The 22,846-nt window shown below is 34.6% G+C and overlaps 2 protein-coding genes across 6 annotated transcripts in view; one reads left to right on the top strand and one right to left on the bottom strand.

Annotated features, from left to right (window-relative positions):
* AK5 (adenylate kinase 5) overlaps window positions 1-1,808 on the top strand; it is a 95,032-nt gene extending 93,224 nt beyond the window's left edge. The window contains exon 14 of the mRNA XM_048059040.2: window positions 427-1,808. Coding sequence (XP_047914997.2) covers window positions 427-531 — 105 coding nt within the window. The 3' untranslated portion in view covers window positions 532-1,808. The remainder of the gene's footprint in view (window positions 1-426) is intronic.
* Window positions 1,460-22,846, bottom strand: part of ZZZ3 (zinc finger ZZ-type containing 3) — a 62,637-nt gene continuing 41,250 nt past the window's right edge. For 4 of the 5 annotated variants that reach the window (XM_067001714.1, XM_067001716.1, XM_067001715.1 and 1 more), the window contains exons 4-13: window positions 19,965-20,103; window positions 18,414-18,561; window positions 18,213-18,331; window positions 17,851-17,922; window positions 17,566-17,667; window positions 16,113-16,208; window positions 11,663-11,815; window positions 8,150-8,284; window positions 5,422-5,522; window positions 1,460-5,047 (exon numbers count right to left, since the gene is read on the bottom strand). In XM_067001714.1, coding sequence (XP_066857815.1) covers window positions 4,903-5,047; window positions 5,422-5,522; window positions 8,150-8,284; window positions 11,663-11,815; window positions 16,113-16,208; window positions 17,566-17,667; window positions 17,851-17,922; window positions 18,213-18,331; window positions 18,414-18,561; window positions 19,965-20,103 — 1,210 coding nt within the window. In that variant the 3' untranslated portion in view covers window positions 1,460-4,902. The remainder of the gene's footprint in view (window positions 5,048-5,421; window positions 5,523-8,149; window positions 8,285-11,662; window positions 11,816-16,112; window positions 16,209-17,565; window positions 17,668-17,850; window positions 17,923-18,212; window positions 18,332-18,413; window positions 18,562-19,964; window positions 20,104-22,846) is intronic. The other variant, XM_067001717.1, reaches the window with a different exon arrangement.

Genomic DNA, 22,846 nt, shown 5'->3' with positions numbered 1-22,846 from the left:
AATTAACAAGTTATTCCTTCATTTCATTAAGGGCAGAGCATGAGAGTTATTCTATTTTTTTTTAATTTGTTTTGTTTTTTTTGCAGGTATTAAATATTGAAATAGTTTCTGCAAATCTTTGAAACTTTTCTGTATATCAAAGGTATAATTTTACTTTAAAATAGGAGTACTTCGGATAAAGAGCTCAATCTTCCTCATTTGATCAGCGTGTTTTGCTCCAGACAATGAAGCCTTCAGATTCTTCCACATAAATCTCTGGAAACTGAGTAACTTTTATGGAAGCTGCTTTGTTATATTGGGATGCTTATAACATGAAACAGAATTCCTCTTTTATACTGGACCCCTTTTCTGTGTCATTGTTGATATTTTTTAAGATAATTATTTATAATTTAATCAAAACTAATTTTGTTTTGTTTTCCTTCACAGGTTGATGCAGAAGCAACACCAGAGGATGTTTTTCTGGAAGTCTGCAAGTCAATTGACTCTTTTCTGAAAAACGAAGCTGCAGCGTTTTCAACAGAAATGCAGTAATGGTCTGTACACAGCTTCACCTCACACGTGCACTTGGCAGTCATGAATAAAATGCTGTTCAAAGCAATACTGCTTTCTTGAGAGGTATCTGAAATTTGTGCATGTGGTATATTATTTTCGATGATTTTTTTCTCTGTTCAGACAATACACTCAATATTGAGTGGCCTGTATGCTCCACACTAAGAACTGTATGTTGTTTTAGTGGTTGTTTGCTCTTCACGGGCTACAAGCAGCATGGTGAACAGCAGCTCTGGTTTGTATTTCATGATCTTATGTATTTGATTGGAAGTCAGACACATTGCCTGGTCAGCAGTGAGCTCTTCAACCACATCATTCACTGTATAGCATATTAAGAATGCTGCAATTTTCCCATTGATTTTTAATTAACAGCATTAATATTTGTGGTATCACTTGGCTTGTTCTTTTTTTTTTTCCTAGTGACTAAAATCTCGTTACACGCAGCTGTAAGACAGCTGGAATTAGTCAAGCTAGAAGTTAAAATACAGTTTTCAGACATCCCCAGAACACGGCTACAACACAAAGCAGGAAAAAATAATTGAAAGCAAAGACACAGTTGAATACTGTGGAAGTCTGTCAGTCCTGTGGGTGTGACTTGTCTGAGAGCAGACACCATTTTGGAGACAGCTGTCTTCTGCTGGAAAGTGTTGGGTATTATAAATGACGACTTCCCAGTTTCATGGACGGAGGTGAAAATAATGATTGTATAGTGTAGTTACATGTGCAATTTGATAATAATCCACATTAACAGCAGTTTTACTATACTAGCTAAAATCTACATATAAAGTTAACCATGAGCCAGAGCATATGGAGGTGTCCTTAAATCATACTTCAATGGTATTTAAAATTCAAAATTCAGACCATCACGTTATCCTGTATTGGCATTGCCAAAACTTTGACAGAAAAAAAGGGGGGGTGGGGTGGTGTCAGGGATTTAAAATAATCAAAATATTGCTTGCATCTTCAGTAGGCCACTTATCCATAACATCTGAAAATAAGTCTGTACAAATCATATTGTATTTCCATTAAGTTAACAAAAATATTGTGGAGTTTCTTTGGTTTACTGACAACTAAATAAAAGCTTGTTTGACATTCCTATAAAATTGCATCCTCTTACTGGAACTATTCGATAAATTCAGTTGAAGTGGGTTGCATGATTGCTCTTTCTGTTAAAGTTGCACTTGATGCAGCAGATTTGTATTTTTAAAGTTACCTTTCTTGTAATGAGGACATAATACAAATAAAACATACAAAAATGAGGAGTAATAATTTCTGTTACAATTTATGTGGGTTTAATCCTTTTTAAAGCACAGTACATGACTTGGACATATAGTTCAAATCAGCATGCTTACAAAGTATGTCTTTTTTCCGCTCAGGGCAGACTCTTCTGTTTTCTTTCTCTTCCATAGCATTTGCCCTGTAAATGCTAATTCAATTATTTTGTTAAGGGAATATTTTAGATATGTTCTTATCCTTCACATCCTGGATGTTCCTCCTTCCCTCGGTCCTTTTACAGGCTACATTTTACCTCTGATGCTCTAGGAAGTGTTTTTCCAGCTCCAGAGTAGTGGCATTACATGACCAGCAACATCTGCAGTACAACAGCTTTAAGCAAGAGACTTTTGTAATGCATGAGCTTGAAAAGGTAGGTTTTTTTCTAAACCAAGCCTGCCAGCAGTAGCAGCTGTATTGTATAGTACTTAAAAATAAAAAATAAAAATCTGGAGTTACCATGAAGTTCCAATTCATCTGGGTAGCTTTTAGAGTATTTTTTTTTTTATTATGACTAATTACAAATAGGTTAAAAAGTGTGGAAAAAGTGTGGAACATCACACTTGTCAGGATGGAAATAAAGGCAAAAATCAGCTGCTACCTTAAAAAATACAAAAATTATTCAACATACAGTTTCAGTTTAAATTTTCTTGCTGATTTTTCTGGTCCTTTTTATGGAACAAAAAAAAATCCCATGCTTGTCTGGGTATATGTGCATTAGATATCTATTTGCATATGTTCATAATGTATGCAAGAGAAATATCTGTATATGCATGCATATGGACATATAAGTATTTATATGCATTCAGTTAACAAAAGGATTTATCCAAGACACTTCTTTCTTAGGTGATTCAGATTTGAAATTCTCCTTCTGCTTCCAATTTCATTCAAGTTATATATATATTTTTCTTCCCAAGCTATCCTAAATGGATGACTGAATATTTGCTTTTAATCATATTTTCACTAATGTACTTCCATTATTTCCTTTTTTTTTTTTAGGATATCAACAGAACACAGTTTACTACAGATTCTCTCCCTGATAACACATCTTCACCAACTCTGCCTTCTCATAAACAGCACAAATGGTCTTTCATACTCTTTCACTAGATCCTGTCAGAGCAGTATCTTTCTGAATTAAAGGGAGAACTGAAGTATGCCTTGTGAATTTTTCTGTTGTATTTTCCTAGGTTTAATTTATTTAAGTATACAAGATATGTGAGATAGGTTTACATATGATACTTGCTCAGTGTTCTAGTAACTGTACTCTATTACCTTCTAAATAGGTTAAATGCTTAAATTTGCTTTCCTCTGAAGCAAAAAATGACTACACCTAAATGTTATTGTGAAAATTAATACTGATCAGACTATAATTATGGTTATTAGGTGCAGCCAGCCCTTCTTATTGCCATATTTATTTACTTTTAAAGTCAAATTACTTTCTTTTATAGCTAATTACTCTTGAATGTTCAAGTTTTCAAGCAACTGGAAGTCTACTACAGTTATAAAATAATCAAGTGTTTCTGAATCACAAGCTATACATTTCAATAAAAAATATATTAACTAAAAATATGTCACAATAATTACAAAGCTTCTCAGACAATGGCATACAGTGTACCAAAGCTACTAAAGTCTGATTTTCCTGAAATCTGAAAAAGAACAATTTATGAATAAGATACAAGAAAACTGAAATGCCAATCCTGCAAAGGCGAAGCATATTTACGTAGGTGCAGAGCGCCATCAGCTCCTACTGATATTAACAGCCGAGGAAGGCGCTGGGCATCTTGCAGGTCTGCATAGTGAATGACATATTAAAATGCCCTTTAATGTTTTCAATTTTGATTAAAAAGTCAAAACTACACAGAAAGGAAGTCACAGCAAGCATTCTATATATAAACAGACTGTATCCACATAGTTTATTTCTCACAGTTCTCCTGACAATTGAACATTATTTAAGAACATACTGTATACACAGATAAGAAGAAACATACAAAATGTTTTAAATGATGCACAACAAAATCCAGCAGTATAAAAGAATGCATGTGAACCCTTGCTCACTGCTCAGGCTAATTTTAATCACTGTTTAAATAGTAATAAAAATACAATCTTTCATGGATCTTGTGCAGACTACAAAAGAGGAAAAATTATTACCATATATATGATTTATATTAGGCAGTTTTCTTTGATGAGTTGCACTAACAACTCCAAATACAGAGGCAGAAGGCTGTGTATTTTATTTTAAAGGAGTTAATGTTGAGTATTAGAGACTTTACACAGTTACTACCACTGGCACTTTTCACCATATTTTGTACACATCACATGATCATCTTATATAACATTACATTTAAAAAATATATCTGAGTGACAATTTTATAACATTCACACACCATGAGCTGGTTAAGGAAGCAATGCCACAGTTGCCCCCTGTAGTGCTTCACTGTTGGTAAATAGAGTTCATTGTGGTTTTAAAAAAAATTAAAAAAAATTAAAAAAATTGAAAGTCAATGTGATTAAGCAGCTCCGATTTAATAAAGGCCTGTAACCAACCATTGCTGAGACAGTGAGTATTTTTTAGAGTACATCCTAGAAGCAAACACTGTCATTGGTTAAAACCTTGCCTAAAGAAGTCAGTTACTGTGCTGAAAACTATTTCACAACAAAACTGCAAGCTACTAAACTGTTTTTATATAAATACTTCATCTCCTCTGGATCTCGTTATAACCAAGTTCTTCAAAGCCTTTGGAATTTACTCTGTCTTTAATGTGTGCTCTCATTTCTGGCTCACCCTTTTGTATGTTTTTCTTTTGTGTTTAGATTCACCACCTAAAAATGACTCATGTGGTGAAAAAAGTCTCCCAGTGAAACCTTCTGCACACTAGGAATGTTCAGCTGCTGTTCAGTGATCTAGAACCATGACAGCTCAAAGCTGTAGTTTGACAAGTACACCCAGGAAGCTGTCATGCTGTGAGCGACATTTCAGGGAAAGCAGAGAGTCTTTCCAAAATGTGCACAGAATTAACAATGGTGCCATTGTTATTTTTCAAATAGGATAGTAAGCCCAAGATTGTAGATCTGCTTCCCATGTCATCTATTTGCTGGAAAGTAGTTTGGGTCAAGGTAATTGTAACTGGTGCCCTGGGACATGCAGTAGTCTCTGTCTAAAAATGTCTCTGCTCTGTAAATAGGTTCTAACTGATGATCCTCCTTATGAATCTCTGTTTCATGCAGACTGCAAGGGAAAGAAAAAGATAACAGTTTAAAAGTCAAATATTTTCCTTAACTTTCATAAACATCTTTCAGTGATCATATTAACAGTCATTAACAGTCACCAAATTTGATACTAAACAATTATTGTACAAAAAAACATTGCCCCCCACTATTTAACAGTAGTAAACTTAATCTGTCCTCTGTATTATTATTGTATATATTTTCCAAGCATGTTCTAGATGTACATCTCCCACAAACATATGTTTAAGTATCTTTCAGTTCACCCAACGCAGATGTATCCTATGCTGGAGCAGGTACCCAATGTACACAGCAGTAATACCACATTGATATACTCACGGTAATTACAAATACCAAATACAAGTATATGCTGCTCACCAGTCAGAACAGGAGTCACAGAAATCCAAGGACATTTCTTGAGGGCAGTCTTGGCAGTGCCACCGAACACCCTGAATAGGTTCAATCCCGCAGTTATCACACTATGAAACAGATTGAAGAGCATTGGAAAAAGCAACTGTAATCACTTACGTTAGTAACAGGGTTAGTATTTATGGCACCAACATAACATACAATTCTCTGTCTTTATATATGACGATTACTGCTAGCTGAATTCTTCTCCTCACAGACCATAATGTAGCTGGGATAAAGAAGTCCTCAGACTCCAGGACAGGCCCTCCAGAACCCTGAGGACTGATCAATCTCTCTCGTTTTGCTTCCCACTACTCCAGTGCTCCACACTGACATTAACCTCCTGCTCAACAAAAGCAGGCCTAGTCCTGCCTGTAGTCACTGCTTATCCTCACACAGCTGAAAGATGTTTCTATAGCTTAAGCCCAACCATGTGTAATGCCTTAATATGGATTCACTTTCCAGGACAGAAGACAGGAGCAAAACTTTACCACTAGAGTTTGTTCGGAGGCTGTTGACGTGCTGTAGGTAGGGACACAAGGGTCAGACTGAGGCACTTTCCAATACTAAAGTTACACATTATAGGTGGGCTGGAACTAAAAGCCAGGTGGTTGGAAAGGAACTGGGATAACAGGTTCAGATAAGGAAACAGAAGCCCAAATCTTAAACCGAGTGAGAAGGAAAGAACTATTCTCCTCAGAAGAATCGTACATCTTAAAGAGCATCTAAGTGCAAGAAGAATGTGGCATGAAGAGGAAAAAAATGAACTACAAATGAATCAGCAATACTGAATGAAAAATTCACGATGATAGAGAAGAAGAGCAGAGATGCAAAGAGATTTGGTTAAAAAAAAGAAACTTGGAGAATGGGACTTTAAGGCAAGAACTTGCAAAAACCTAAACCATCAACATCGCTGCAGAGATAGGACAGAAAAGGAAAGAGAAACATGGAAAACGAGCCCGTGCTCACATAGCTCATCCTCCTTCAGGACATGAAGTGCTGTGGGAGAACTTTGGGTGTCATCTGTGAAACGCACTTGCACAGCAACTCACCCAAGCACAACCAAACCACTCAGGGTTACAAACACCTCACAATCAATCTGTGAAAGTAAGGGATACAGCTGTGACAATGACAGCTTTCAGAGTTTGAGGGCTGATAATAAAGAAGTAATAGGCATACTTAGGGCTTTTCTCTGAAAGTATCAAGTTCAATACGATACTAAGTTATAATTAAAAACAGTTCCAGTTATCTCAAGTTGAGAGCCAAAAGATAGTGGAAACCCTTAATCTTGATTTCTGTGCTCCAGCTTCCCTCTCCCCTGTGAGACAAATAATAGCATGCCTTTCATTTTATGAAAGAAAATAGTATTTGCAAAGTATTTTGATATTATAGCAATAAAAGCCATAAAAATCCAAAATGAGATTCAATAATTCAATATTCAAAGTAGAGTTTGAATAAAGTGTAGTAAATGAGGTTGAAGGCCATGCAGAACCAGTAGCGTTCTGAATAGTTGCTTATTAGGTGAGCACCATCCAGCCTGCGTGCTGAGTGAGGCAGCACTGCTGAGGGAAAACAGTATATAATCATATAATTTCATAGATTATAATGAATAATAAAATCAAATTGGGGTTGCAAAGAAACTTTCAATCTTTGGATGCCTGACACTGCATAATGCCAAATGTACTTTTCAGTGTAATTTTATGTAGAAGAAAGCAACTAGCTTCTAACCTAGAAGGGCTCTCTGTCTGACTGAAGTTTTCATTTTTTTTTTTTTGGAACAAACCCACTAACTTAAAGAAGAAAAAAGGGAAAAAAAAGGAGGGAAAAAAAGAAAAAGAAAAGCCTTGGAAGTCTAACAACATGAGTAAGTCTGTCAGTGCCAACAAATGAGGCTATCTCAATTTTCCCATTGTTCTGAACTGAACTTTAAGCTGAATACCTTTGCATTCTTATATAAATGGTTACTAGAAAATAAGTCTACTTGTCTAATACTTCTAACAAGGTGAAGAAGCTGTTCCAACACAGCACACAGTTATACAGGAAATCCCCTTGCAAACCAGAAAATGTAATTGAGAGAATGCCCTTTCTTTCATACCGTTTATTAATGGCTGACACTGGGATAACACACTGTTTTAACTCATTGTTTATTATATTATTTTCACATAATCATTGTTTTATATTGTTGCTTCAACTTCTGCAAGCATTACTTGATATGATTATGAAGCTGGTACAATTTTTCTCTGTAGAGAAAAAAAATCAAAAAATTGTTAATCTGTTACTGTTCTCATTCCGTATCTTTTTCCTTTCTTTGGTCTAAGGTGGAGGAAAAATGACTCCAAAATCATATAAGAATTATCGTCGATGAATCACTGCCAAACCAGAGTATGGTGCCAAATGGAATTCTGTAGTGATTTAACCTAGCTCTAGAGCCATGTTTCCATACTATGAATGAGGAAAAGACAACATGCTTATTAATTTCCATACAATATTCCATATATTCTATGAAACCTGAGGCATTGGAAAGAGTGGATTAACTGAGTTGTTTTGATTAAAGAAGATGAGGGAAAGCAGACACAGCGAAAAAGAATTACAGAACCATACTTGTTATACTAAACAAAGCCTTTTTAGGAAATCTAAACCATGTTATCTTCAAAGACTTCTACACTCTGCTGAGTAACGGAACATCACTTAAACTTACCTTGAATCCCACATGCTGTACAAATCCACTTTCTGCATGCATCTGCTGTAATTTTTGTTTCTTTAATTTTTTAAACTCTAACAGTTCTTTATATTCAGGTAAATCACGATACATTATTGGAATACTCTCTTCATCCTGTTCGTGGTTAAAAAAAGATAAATATTCTTTAGAAATGTACCTACATATTTCACAAATCAGTAAGTATAATTAACTAACTTCTGGGAAAACGCTGGCAATATATTCAAAGAGACATAATGGGAAATTATTTTTAAAACCACAGCAAAAAAAAGTACATAAAATTAACTTACATTTTTTATTAAATATTCTTTATTATTTGCATTATACCAAAACATTATCCTGCAAATAAGTTTCTTCTGGTGAACTGCTTAGCAGTAGGATAAAGGAGACAGCAGACCTTTATCTTAAAACCCAGCTTTTCTCTCATCTTTGATGCCTTACTGCAATTTGTATGTAATCTACTTGCTCGTATACTGTAGGCAAAATGGCAACTGCAGTAAAGACTAAATTTGAGTATTAAAATTTCAGGTAGGTTTTATCAACTTCGTTGATCTTCCCCTTTACTATTCTATGGAATAACATGGAGCAATATTATTCTAAGGATAGTTGCAATCACTGTTCAGAAGTACTTTCAAAACTGTAAAAATATAAAAAGCTGATGACACCCAAAAATTCTTCAGAGTTTTAAGAATTTTTGCATGAGGCCATTTGTTTAAAAGACCCATAAATCAAGACAGTACCAAGCTTTCATTATACGTACTACGTACTTTTTAACTGAAAACAATCTTTAACAGATTAGATTCTCACCTTTACCTGTAAGAATAAAAAGTGATGAGAAATATCATTCCATGACTGTAAGAGTAGAAAGTTGCAGGGTTATTTCGTCTCGTGCTCACTCCTCCTTCCATTCACTTCATGTTGTCTTAATAGTTCAATAAAATAGATTGCTACGCTTCCTAAATTATGAAAGTCTGTATCCCTATATGCCAGTGCATATAACTGTACCCCCAAAATCATAACACAGTTCTCTATTTAAATAAAAAACACAACATTCTGATTTTTCTCATCCAATTTTCTTCAGCAAAGCTTAAAGACCTGTACGTTATGAGAACAGAGAAGCTCTCATTCTAATTCAAATGTCTACTTCAAGGTGGCTATTTAATTGTAGCAGCTGTACTTGGTAGTTATCAACAGTTTTCAAAGAAGAGAGGTCTCTATGGATTTACAACAGTTTTCAGATCCTATACTGGTAGGAATGTTCAGTTATGAAAATGAACTACGAGACAGTAATAAAATCTTCAAATGTAGCCTGCACACATCCTTTCAATTAATTTTAAGAAACTGTGAAGTTTGAAGAATGTATGCTATATTTAGTAAGTTTACTAAAGGAAGGGAGGGAAAATGGCATGCTCTTTAGTGCTAAATTTCTAAAGGTTGTATCAATTATTTAATTGTAATTCTGAAACTATTTTGAGGACTAGACTGCAAATATTCAGGAAAAAAAACAAGATCAAATGACACAAACTCTGTGGTAATAAGCTATGTTCTTTTCATATAAAACAGGGATTCACTTTCTATGCAAATCTAAGTTTTTCTGAGAAAAACCTGCCTGGAACAATATAACTGTATATTGAATAAACTATGCTATAATAATCCTATAATAATTTATTCTGTTCTTGTAAATTGTGTTCTAGAATAATTAGACTATTCACAAAATGAAGTAACTATAACTGAAAAATAAATTCACTCTTTTAAGAATAGAGGGTCTTCACTTAGGAATAATTAATCTATACCACAACAATTTTTTGAAGAATGGTTATGCCAGTCAACTTGCAATACCCAGACATAATCTTTTGTTTTTTACAAGGAAACAGCACCTGGTACTTCCATTGTAAAGAAATCAAAGAAAACCTTGCCCATAATTTTCTCGCTACACCAAATATACAAAGTATTTTTCTCTGAGACACTGACTGTAACTAAGAGATCTGATTTTTAACATTAGAACAGACTCCAGTATATTTATTTTGATTATAGTTCATGATCTCTTTTTCTTTCCAAATTGTTTCTATTTTGCATTGATAATGGGGATCTTTTTCGTAACTGAGCTCACCTGTGTCTTTCTACATTACTGCAAGCCAGAAATATATCCATCTGGAAATGCTGCACTAGTGAAGAAAGAAAAGATTAAGCCAAATTAAAAAAAAAAAAAAAAGGGGCACAAGTCCACCATTATCACTGCAAAAAAACGGCAACTTCTATCAAAATGAAAATAAATCCCAGTTTGTTTATGGTGCTCATTATTTACTAAAGTTAGGACACCATGGGGAAAAAAGTGTTTAGAAAGTTTTAGGAAAATATTAAGAACAGAATATGTATTTAAGAATAATACAGAACAAAGGAATGTGTGATCAAAAACAGTTCCATTGAGATACATAATAGTAATCGGCATCTCTTCTAATACACATTTTTCTTTCCATGCCTTTTAAGATTCTTATTAGAAATAAATAAGTTATCAGAAATGCCTGTAGATGAAAAAAGACCATCACTGAGAGACAGGAGGAGTGAAAATGTGATTTAAGACTGGGTAATAAATGAGCAAATGTAATAATTTAAGGAAGATCATGCAGTGCATGTAAAAAAAAGTCAATAAAGTAAATGAATGGACTTAACCTGGGCAGCCTTAATGCCTCTGTTATGCAACAAGCTTTTCACACACAAGATGTCACTAGGCTCTCCAAAACAAAAAAAAAATTAACAGGTCAGGTCCTTCAGTCTAAACACAGTAAAGCCACAGTGATTCACACCAGCTGTGAGCCTTGCCAAACATCTTTGCATTGGGATCCCTATATATAGGAACTATAGTCCCCCATATGGTTGTAAGAAGTGTCTAAACCATTGTACTATTACTGCATGTGATAAATTAGGAAACTGGAACACTACACGCTGTAATGACACATTGGGACAAGACATCTACTGGAATTTGCCTCTAAAAGCACGTATTTGCCACTTCAGGACTCAGACTGTTAGTTCATGTTTTCAAGCAGATTGAAAAAAAATTCAGTCAGTGGAGGAAGACAAAAAAGCAATGATGCCAACGGAACTCAAGCTTTACCAAGACACTACGCAACCTGTCTAATACCACACATCTTTACCCAGAATCATGCCTGGCTAGTTTGTACGATTTTAAAACAAATCTCACATCAGATCACTTTTTGAAAATATGCAAAACTAAAACATTTTAGAAGTTGTTTCAGGACGGAAATTTTTATTACTTCATTTATTTCCTTTCTTTTTTTGGTCTAATTTTTCTGGAATTGTGAACCTTTACATTAACGATGTGTTTGCAATTCAAAATGGCCCATGAATCTGACTACAATTTAGGACTTAATTGATGATATTTGTTTTATGACAAAGATGCTTCATCCTTATATTGTACAATAAACAAGTTAAGACGACAGTAAGGAATACATCTGCTTACTGATTTAAATGACATACCGATACTTCCTCTTCTGCTGCAGTATCCATATGACTGTGAAAACTGGATCTGTCATCATCTTCATCCATATAAACTGGGGGTTCATGAGATGTCATGAAAGTTGAAGGTTTGAAAAGATGTTTATTTAAAGGGTGCTGCCGTCTACTTGATGACTACAGTGGAAAAATAATATATTTATAAAGAAATTGCTTGATTACCTTTTAAGTAATCCTCATCAATACAACCTTGTCAGAAAAATCACTATTTTGCACTGAACGTGTATCATCTTCCCCATTATTTTTACTTAAACCTCTATATCGGAGCCTCGTATAGCTTCATATTGCGGAGCTTTTTTCCCCAGTAAGTGAAATCAGATGAAGAGTGGAACGCTTCTCTGCTAAAAACCCAGCAAGAAAGTGCTCTTGCTATAAAAAAGCCCACCATCTAAATTAATGAGACACAACAGTAAAAAAATAGAAAATAAAACATACAATTTTAAAGACTGAGAACCAAAGTGCAAAGATATTAAAAGACTTCCAAGGCTTAAGGGATGGCTCTCGTGTGGGACTAACCAAAGAAGTACTTTTGTACACATTCAAGACCCAAGAAACCAGTCCACATTTGACACATCATCAAATTCGTGTATTAGTTTGTGCCTTAGAAAATGCTAGTCTAGGCTAATTTTGTCCAGATTTCTTTCTTACTCTATGGTAAGAAAATGCTACTGCTAAAGGCTTTTCATTCCACCACAAAAGAGGTTTATATGAGAAAGAATTTGTCTCTGAAGGTTCTTTTTCATTGCCACTGACTGGAAAAGGAATCCAAGAAATGTTAGAACAGATAAATTACTCCATTAGTGTGTATCTAACGCTGTCTGAAGGTGTAGAATGCACAGCAATTTTAAAGTGTATTACTTAAAGGCACTCAGCCCCCATTACTTAATCCCCACGGAAGAATATTAAATATCAAGTAGAAGAACTATCAGTGAATGAAACTGACTCAACTTTTTACTTAGCTCCTTTCCAGACCAGCATTTTGACATCTTAAATACATTCCACAATTTAAAGTAAACAATGCAAATCAAAAACTGTAAGCATGGAAAACATTTTCTTTTAATTATAAAACAGAGGACTTGTCTAGGTTCTGTCACGTAGACAAAGCATAAGGAATATTTACAAGTTAATGTTTTCTCTTTTCATACAAGATGCTTTATCCCAAAGGCTCCTAAAATCAGTTAGAAACCTGTAGCACTGTAATAAAACCATTTATCTCTAAACCGGGATTCAATACATAACATTATTTTATAGTTCTGCACAGCTTAAAAAGCAAAGGCAAAGATCCCATAAATTATATTAGATAGAATGGAGCTCTGCAGACAGAAGTATAACAAGGAATTAAGACTAGCCCCATTTTAAGGAATGATTTGAAATAATAACGATTGGAAGCTGGTACCTCATATCTGTAGGAGCACAATGCACGGAATAAAAATGACCGTTTTGTTCTAAGACTAATATAGTGCCCGTTGCATTGAATTTTTCCACCTTCTGCCTTACAATCACCAACTTGCTGAGTTTTGCTTCCTTTCTGGTTTCCTTTAAGATTTCATACCGCCAAAAGTAATTCAATTTGTAAGGTTAGGCTGTATTTTAGCTTGAGCTGACACACTGATTTAAATTTTCCATTAATATAAGGAAAACAGATCTGCATACAATACTAGATCTGGAATTCAAGAAAGGAAAACCATGTCTATGCTTAAATAGTTGCAGTATTATGCATATGGTTATGGGTTTTGAATTCTGTTTTTAATATGATTCTGCTTCTGGTGAAGAAAGAACTAAAATACTATGTAAGAGCAGATAGTTAAAAAATCATTTTTCCTTTGGGAAATTTATCTTTTGGATTAAGCTTAAAGGCAGGTGCACTGATAGAATATAAACATAAAACTGAAACCAATAAGCCGTAATTGAAGAATTGATTACTGTAGTCCTAAATCACTGATTCTATTTTCACCAACAGTTGATAACATTGAACAGGAAAATAAACTGGTGCATCGTGCTTGATTTCCTGCGCCATTTATCACAAGAGACATTATCTCATACAAGGAGACACACACAGCAACTTCAACAAGATGTTAAGGAACTGAATAGCATTCTCACCTACCCAGTAACCATTTCAAAAGAGCAGCCTAGGCAATCCCCATGGAAAAACAGAAGTACCTTCCCCTTGTGAAGCATCACTTTTGACACAATTGTTTACGTCACATATAATTGTGTTTTTATTTCCTCAAAAATGCATACTTTAAGTATCAGCATCCAATATTTATATTTCTATTATTGGCAGTAAAGCAGATAGTGCACTTTACAGTGTATACACACACCCAGTATTGAAACAAACATGAGCACAGCATAAGCAGGATCCAGGCTTTCAGTACCCCTTGCACTTCCTTTCTGCCACATTATGTTATTTGCTTTGGAGACCTGGGAATAACTACAGCCTGGTATGGTGCTGTCAATCAGTGCTCTAAGTAGACAGCTATATTAGCTCAATTCCCCCCACATACACTATTTGTTTGATTTTATGTGCTGTATTTTTTGTTATGTGGGTTACAAAGAAAAAATGAAGAAGCTACCTTAATAAAAATCAGGGACAATGACCTTACTCTTACAACTTGGTTTATTACCAAGTATGAATTATACTGTGTTATGGGTATGAATTATACTGTGAAAACAGACATGAGCGTTACATTTGTTCTATGTATAAGTTTACCTAAAATCTATATATTGCAGCTTGAAAACGTTGAAAATTTTGTAAAATATGTTTCAGTATTGATTATACTGTGTATGTAAGCAGAACAGCAGGGCTAAAGAACTTTATGGATCACTGTTCAGATTAGTGGAAAACACGGTTAGTGTCACACACGTACTGATTAAATGCTCCCATTATTCAGCAAATACAGTGGTCTGCTGCCCTGCACTCTGTAATAACAGTCTTCCAAATAAAATCAAGAGGAAACAAAAAAACCCTAACACATGACTAAGGTCATTTAAAATTATAAGGTGACACAAAGAACCCCAAGGGTTATAATTTTCAAAAAACAATTTTCACCCCTCACCCCCCTTTCGAAATTAGCCCCACAGAACGGTAAACCGTACAAGGAATGTAGAGCTCTAATAGATAAATCTCACCACAATATTTAAGGTATCAATGTTTGCAGCTGCTTTTTGGGTTCTTCTGCCAGAAAGCACTTTTCCAATAGATAAAGCAGCAGACAAAATCATGTCTGTGCCTTCCCTGCCTCTGTTTATAGAGCAGAATAGTAGATTAAAATACTGGTGGAAGTAAAATGGCATTACCGTGTTAAATGGAAAGTCTATGATACTCATTCTTTGCAGTAATTTCAGAGAAAAGTAGTAGACAAGTGGGGGTGTGTACCCTTTTACATCATTACAGACAAGCATTAGTAGATCTCCTATCAGACTCATCTGACAGTAACTTTAGGTCCCAAACTTTCAAGGGACTAAATTTGCAAATATGCATTTTCAGTATCAGTGCAAGGCTTACTCTAATTCCTTATCAGAAAACATCACAGATACCTGGATGCAAAAAAAAAAAAAATAATCAGTGTTGCTCTATAAAATGTGATTGTAACCGGTTTTAAACAACTTCTGTAAACACACTGTTAGCAAAAAAACAACAGCAAAAACATGCTGAGATTTCCCTCTTCAAATGTCTAGGGTTCTCATTAGTATCCAGGAGTACTACATGATTTACATCAAAATATACGACTGGCCTGCACAGCAATCTAGGGTCTTCTCTATGCTTTTGCAAATTAAGAAGATTTCTCAGGGTCGTATTTTCTCACCCATTCCAAGATCAGGAAAAACATTACATTTTAATAGTCATTTATATGACCTTTTCATTTTAACGGTCATATATACTGCAAATCAAAATATAAGATGACATTTCAGAATTAAATGCTCATTTAATGTGCTAGCTTAGGATGCTGTTATACACACTCACATATGTTTTTGTTAATTAAAAGATGACTGTACAATATGAACCAGAGGGCTCCTTATCCTTTTCCAATAGGGTTCTCATTAGCCTCTTCTATATCAATTACAATAAACTTACAAACAAGGAAAAAGTACCCCCCATGTCCAATGCTCCAGCTTTGTTAGTTCAGCCTGCACTCTAACTGCAGCATTCTTTTTTCTGACACTTCATCTTGGTGTGATTATGCAATACAGCTGTAATTAACAGGTGTTGATGTGAAACTAGAATAACTCCTAACTCACTCTACATTGCTAATGGCAAAAGAAATAGATTAATTAAGAAATACATGCAATGTGGAGCTAGTGAATGAGAAAGCCTTAATCAAGGCTTAAGTCCATTGAAATATTAATATTTTAGTTTCAATTTGCATGCAAATGCAAGAAGAAAAATGGAATTTCTGTTGTAATATTGTCTCACCTTTTTGGAATATAAATATAAATTTGGAGTTCTTCCCGGAACTGGAATACCAGCTTTAGTCAGTTTAATAAAATATTTTTGTACTCTACTGGCAACCTAAAAACAAAAAGCAAAAAACAAGTAACAATTAAATGTCAAATGAAATATAACAGGCCTTCACTTCAAAGCTTTGCCAGCATCGTTACACTGGTTCAGAATATAAAGACGACAAATTGTCGTTTTCTGCTCTGCAACAACTACTTTAACCATTACCTATCCTGCAATGCTTCATTTATCATATTTCCAGACACTTTGAAGTCTTTAAGAGTAAAAAATGCCTCTTGTTTAAAAATTATACAGGAAATCTACCAAGAGTAGGGATAGGAAGCAAAGAGCTTCAGTAGTTTGTTACCTGCTGAAGCTCAACGTATTCTTTCTTAACAGCAACAGATAAATTATGTATAGTTAGCATACAGAAAGTGCTTCTGCATTTTATTTATGAAATAAAAAGCATGCATTTTAATTTCCCAGTATGTAGAAACCTGTAAGCATAAATACCTGTAAGCATAGATATGACCCGAGATGAGGTAACGCTGTATTAAGTGAAACACTTAAGTACTGTTTTATGCAAAAGAATACTAGTGAAATAGGAGAAATGAAAGTTCCATAAACACGGAACATCAGCATATTTATTTATTTATACCTTCTGGTCAAACTGGAGAAAGTATGCTGCTTTAGTGGAAAAATCCCTAAAAGTCAGATGCAAAAACATTCAGTGTCTCCACTTCTTTTGTGGATGTGGGCCCCAGTATAAAACTAATTCTTCTGTCTGCAAGTATTAAAATGTCTGCCCATTTTACAGTACTGAGGTGCAGGAAATTCAGTACTCCAGTGTAACTCAATCTGAGAACAAATGGTGTCACACACTATACTTGCTATAAAGAATTAAACGGATGCTGTCAAAATCTAATGAACAACTATCTCCGGCAGTTTTGTCATGGGCTTTGGGGCACTATTAAAATTCTTTATTTGAGATTAAAAGAATCACATTGTTATTAGCGAAATGCAGACCCTGCTGTTAAATTTTTAAGAAAAAGTGATAACTGAAAAGGTACTGAATTTTATGTATTGCAGTTATAAAAAGAGAGACCTACAATTATAACTACTGTGAAATTATATACCAACTGCTGGGATACAGTGACTGATACCGGTACTACCATATGCAGTAGAATATTCAAACAATGCATAAACAGTCAAATCTTTTTCTATCAAAATAGGTTTTATTGATTTAATTATGAACATTATCAAAAATAAACCTCTTCTCCAATTTCTCATTTTATGACTTATTGTATCTAGATTTATTTCTAATTTGATTTTTTATTTTCTGTTAAAAAAAATCTCTTATCAGTGCTTCTTAAAAAGCTAAAAAATAATCAACAAAAGGGATTACTTCATCAAGCATTTTACTTGTTACCTGCTTTGCTGTTCTATTTCCCAGTTCATCAGCTATCTTCTGCCACCTTCGGGACTCTACTTCCTCTGGTGGATACTTCAGAAGCAACTGCTCGAGTTTTTTCTAAATCAAGCACAAACAACAGAAAAAACACACATTTTTCTTAGTAGAGATACAAGTTGTCAAAGGACAGGTATCTACATACATGTGACTTTCACTTCTAATTACTGTAAATATTATTACAATGTTTGTCATTATTATCACATATGTTATTGCAGCTACCAATGTGCAAGAGTTTCCCATTACCTGTTCCTCTACAGTCCACAGCTGGTTAAAAGTTTCAGGTTTGGTCTCATCGCAAAGTCGTCCTCTTATCATCTGCTCAAATACAGTATATAAAATGGAACAGGTGTTTAGAAAATGTACAGCTAGGATAACTTGACTTTGATCCTTTTCCGAAGTAAGGATCAAAACTGAAAGAAATACATGCACGAAAAATTGAAATAAAACTGTTCTAAAGCAAAACACAGGGTCTCCAATTTGATCCATGAATGAATTTTATGATCAATTTTAACGGTTAAAGTAACAGTTAAAATTATCCACATACCCCATAATTTGAAAAATGTTACTGTTTTGTAAAAATTTATCTTTCCTTTTGTGACAACTACCTGTGGACGACTGCTTGTAGAACCTTCTGGACCATCACTTAAAGGCAAGACAGAGTATGAAATAGACTCTCCATCCTTCTTGGGATCCAAAGGACTTTTTGGTCTTGCAGGTATACCTACTGCAAACAACACAAGAACTGAATTATTAAACCTCCGTGCTGGTCTTTTGCTTCTTGTAACATATATTCATTCTCCTTTTACCTTTGTCAAAAATCAGCTTTGCTCTCCTACTGTTACGTTTTCGGTTTTTGAATTCTCTCTCAAAGTTTCCAAGGCTAGTGGTGTATTGGTCCCAGGCAATCTCAGGGAGCTGAACAACTCTCTGAGGATATGGAAGACCCATATCGACCTGAAAAAAAATGTGAAAAGTGATAAACAATACTTAATGTAATTGTTGTATATCCCAACAAAGAACTATGAATCCTGGAAAGTTATGATAAAGTTATGAAAACCTGCCTTTCAACTAAATGCAAAATTCAAAATCAGTATTTTAAAGTGCCATGAAGCACACTTTTTTTCAGGAGAAGATCTCTTTCAAGAGTAATACACAACAGTGCATATAAAATATGCAGCGGCACGGTCAATGATGGCTTATTGAGCACAAAGCTTTAAAATTTGTTTCACAGCTGAAATCAGGTGTTTTCTGACTTCAATACTCTGTTGCTGTCTACCTGTCTTTTATTTTGTTTAGACATACTGCTTGCCCACTACCTGTAACTTTCTTAAGGTTAAGAAAACACAAAGTTTTATTATCTGATAAACTGAAACCCAAACAAATCCCTTCAAGGAAATCAAAGCACAATTCACAGTGTTTATGCTGTCTTCTTACTATAACACAACTGATGTAAGCCTTACAACTTTATTTTATGGTCAACCTTGAGAGTATCCTTCCTTGGATTCAGAGACATAAACACATCAGATGCCTTCAACTAGCATTAGTATTTCCTATACGATACAACGATTATCAAATGCAATCCTATTACATGTTATTAATACATCTCAAAATGTAATGACTAAACAACCACTGAAACCAATAGGCTGAGGTCAGACCTCTCTTTAAACCAAGGTCTCTACAAACCTAGGGAAAGGGCATCATAAAATACTTATTTAATTCTCCACTGAAATACAGCATGTTGCTACCAGACCAGAGGGTCAAGCATGTTTGTCACTGGCAGATGTGGCAAAATGTTCAAGCTTTAAAATTTATTTTTTTTTTTTAGTTTCTCTGTTACTACACATTTTAAGCTTGAAAAGAAAATCATTCTTTATCAAAAATCATTCTCCTCCATCAGACAGTATTTTAGTTACATTATCCAGCACTCTTCCAGGTATGTTTTCTAATGTCCATTTTGGTTTAATGAACTATAGTTCCTACTCTTTCAAAAGTACACTACCAAATTCACTCATAGAATGTCATTTAATTTCTCTAATGAGAAAAGTTACAAATTCCTGGCTTTACAACCAAGCACTTGCAGTCACCTGTAGATTTCAGGTTATCTTAAAATACCCACATTACAAGTTTAAAAATTACATTTCCATGTAACAATGGAAAGAAAACATATCTAATAAAATATTTGAAGACCTCTCTCAAAGATTTTATAAGCCCAAGGGTTTTCTGCTCAGCAGAGAAAGGACTTCAAGCTCCTAATGTTTCTGTGCAAGTATATATGGAATTCTGATTCCTACAAATAATGAATTACTGGTTATTAAAAAAAAATCTGAATAAGACTTAAGAAATGCCCATTGAAATACCTTCTTCTGGAGTCTTTCCACAAATCCAATAGGATCTTTCAGTGCTTCTCTCTGGTGTCTGCCTAAACTTTCAAGGTCTTGAACTGCTTGAGTACGTTGAGCCTCGAGTACAGCAATCGTCTGTAACAGTCTCTGATAACTACAGAGACAAAGGAAAACATCTCACTAAATTTGTCTTTACAAGTGATCCCCCCAAATCTAAATACTAGCCACAATAATCAACTAGTATCTAACATTTCATAGCTTATCTGAAACAGTTTACAGACATTTTTACTGAGTTATATAAATAATTATCTCAAACTTATTTTAAGTAGTAGATGAATTTATATAAACCAGTAAAAATATGTATGTACTATATTTCTTTAAATGTAAAACCTACACTAGCTAAAACAATATGGTATCAGGGACAAGCTACTCATATTCTCAATAGCTACGATCAACATACTTTGCTTACAAGGAAAGAAAATAAACAAAATGATGTAATTTCTTTCACTTCAAAATAAGCTACAAATGACTCTACTACAAAATTTTAACATTGCACTCAACCACCCCCACGCTGTACAGGAATGTACAAACTTTGTAGTTAAACATTTCATAGAAGCTTCACTTTAGAGAAAAATGTAAGGACCATTTACAAAATGTACCAATAAACCAAGAAGTAATTCGCAAAATAAATACATACAAAAAGAGATTCCTCTAAGTATACAGAAGTTGAATGAAATGTCAGTTTTGAGTTTTGAGTTTCCCTCAAATCTGCCATGCTGGATTCACATACAGTTCTGATTTCCTATTCAGCAGATACACTAAAGCATCACTTACGTGACTCTCATATCTGTGCCTGATAATGGAAGCTTCTCAGACTACCTTCTACAAAGCTAACTTGGAGACAGGAAATCATACCATACTGTAAGCCTTTAAAAAATGGGTAACTATGTTTAATCATTTTTATAAGCTTTCTAGTTATGGTAATCCACTTCAGTTCCTTAATCATGCAGTTACCTGTGGCCACTGATGTTGCAATTACTAAATATAGACTATACGACTATTTCAGTGAATTTTCTTTCTGTTCCCTTATTGCTAAAACAAAGAGAGCACTAATATAATGAATTCCACACATATTACAGAAAAGATCCAGAGGTTACAGAGCTAATGCAAGTTTTTCAATTGACTACCCTGGTAATTGGATAAGGCCTGAAGTGCAGGGAAGTAAACAGCCTGAAGGCAAAGTGCAGGCTTCACACCATCAAGCATTTAAGATTCTGCCTAGACCAACTGTTGCCTCACCCCCCAAAACGTTAATTTTCTTTCCACTTACATGTAATAGTTGAAAACACAAGATACAGTCCTAAATTTTTTAGTTGAATACTAAAATGCTGAGTGGATTTAAAGCCAGCATGATATAAATATATTATGGATCTATTATTATTTAAATTTGTCTGTACATATTCAGGTTATATTCAATTGAGACCAGAAATGCTTGTTCAATAACTAATGCAATTATTCCTGAACAGGCAAAACAAAGAATTTCAGAAATAAGTTCTGTGAAGGTAGTGACAGCACATCGTAATTGGCCTGAGAAAATACTGCAATTCAAAGGGTTATGGGTTCACAGGAAGCACCATAGGTGGAATTAAAATCTTCACTTAGTTTTTACCAATAACATCGGATTACTGCCTATCTTTCCATAATTGAGTTCGAATGGAAAGAAATGACAACTAGGGAGGAGGAACAAAACAAGAATATCAAACTCTCTATTACTTCCACTCCTCATCAGATTTGTTTAAATGGGGGGAAATGTGCACTTTAGGTCTTGCTTTGCAAACAGAACACAGAAAATACTAGCCCTCAAATACATCGTTAACATATTCCATATTCATGTACTTGATATTTGCTAAATACTGCATTCTCTCTGAACCACTCTTCTTCCTTTTATATTCTAACATAACTTTTTAACTGACTATAAAATAATGCACCTGCAAATAACCCTAAGTTTTGAACTACTACAGTTTTCACATGGTTGTACAGGCTTTCCGCTCGACAATCCTACAGATTGTAGAGTAAGTAAGTTTTAGTTTTTTAAGTAAGTTCAGTTGTTTAAGTAAGAGAGCCAAGAATTTCTCTGAAAAAGCAGTAAGTCAAGTAACACATGTTGAGCACTTTCTCAAAGTCTGTCTGTTCCTTTACTACATTAAGCAAAGGACAGAGGTGTCCACATAATTTCCACAACACTTCAAAAATAAAGCAGCTAACAATTTTATGATACATCTTCCAGTTCCTTTGTAAATAGGCACAACAATGAGGATTCAGACTACTTCCTGCAGCTGAGAACTAACATTCTCCAAAAATCAAAAAGCCTAGTGAACATAAGACACAGGAAGGAGAAAGTAGCTGCACCTCAATTCTCCACTCTGCTGTAAAAATGGGTCCATACTTCAACAAGGCAACCAAAAAGCAACCATCTCTACATTATCAGCAACCACTACAGAATTTCCCGTGACGCATCTGTGAGGAATTACCAAAGAAAATGAACTCACATTCTCTGCAAAAACAAAACCAAGTCATACGACTAAATATACATTATCTGAGTAAACCTGCAGAACTTGTATCACCTACAGTGATGGAAGGTAAGCTTCTCTCAGTTCAAATCACAAAATTTTTGGAACATACGAAACCTGAAGCACAATTTATTTTTTAGGAAGACTCATTTTCTGAATGCACTTCTGTGTTTCCACAACTTCTATAGTGAAACACTATTTTTATAGCGAATGACTTAGCAGCAGTCTGTACACGAGGTCATGTCATTCAGCATGTTTTAGTAAATCAATTTCAGTATTGCAGGAAGAGTCAGATGCTAGTTACTGCTTGCTGAAGGTTTCTCCTTT

The sequence above is a fragment of the Anser cygnoides genome, chromosome 8 (genome assembly GCF_040182565.1).
Source record: "Anser cygnoides isolate HZ-2024a breed goose chromosome 8, Taihu_goose_T2T_genome, whole genome shotgun sequence".
Taxonomy (NCBI): Eukaryota; Metazoa; Chordata; class Aves; order Anseriformes; family Anatidae; genus Anser; species Anser cygnoides.
This window is presented reverse-complemented; position numbering and strand designations above follow the sequence as displayed.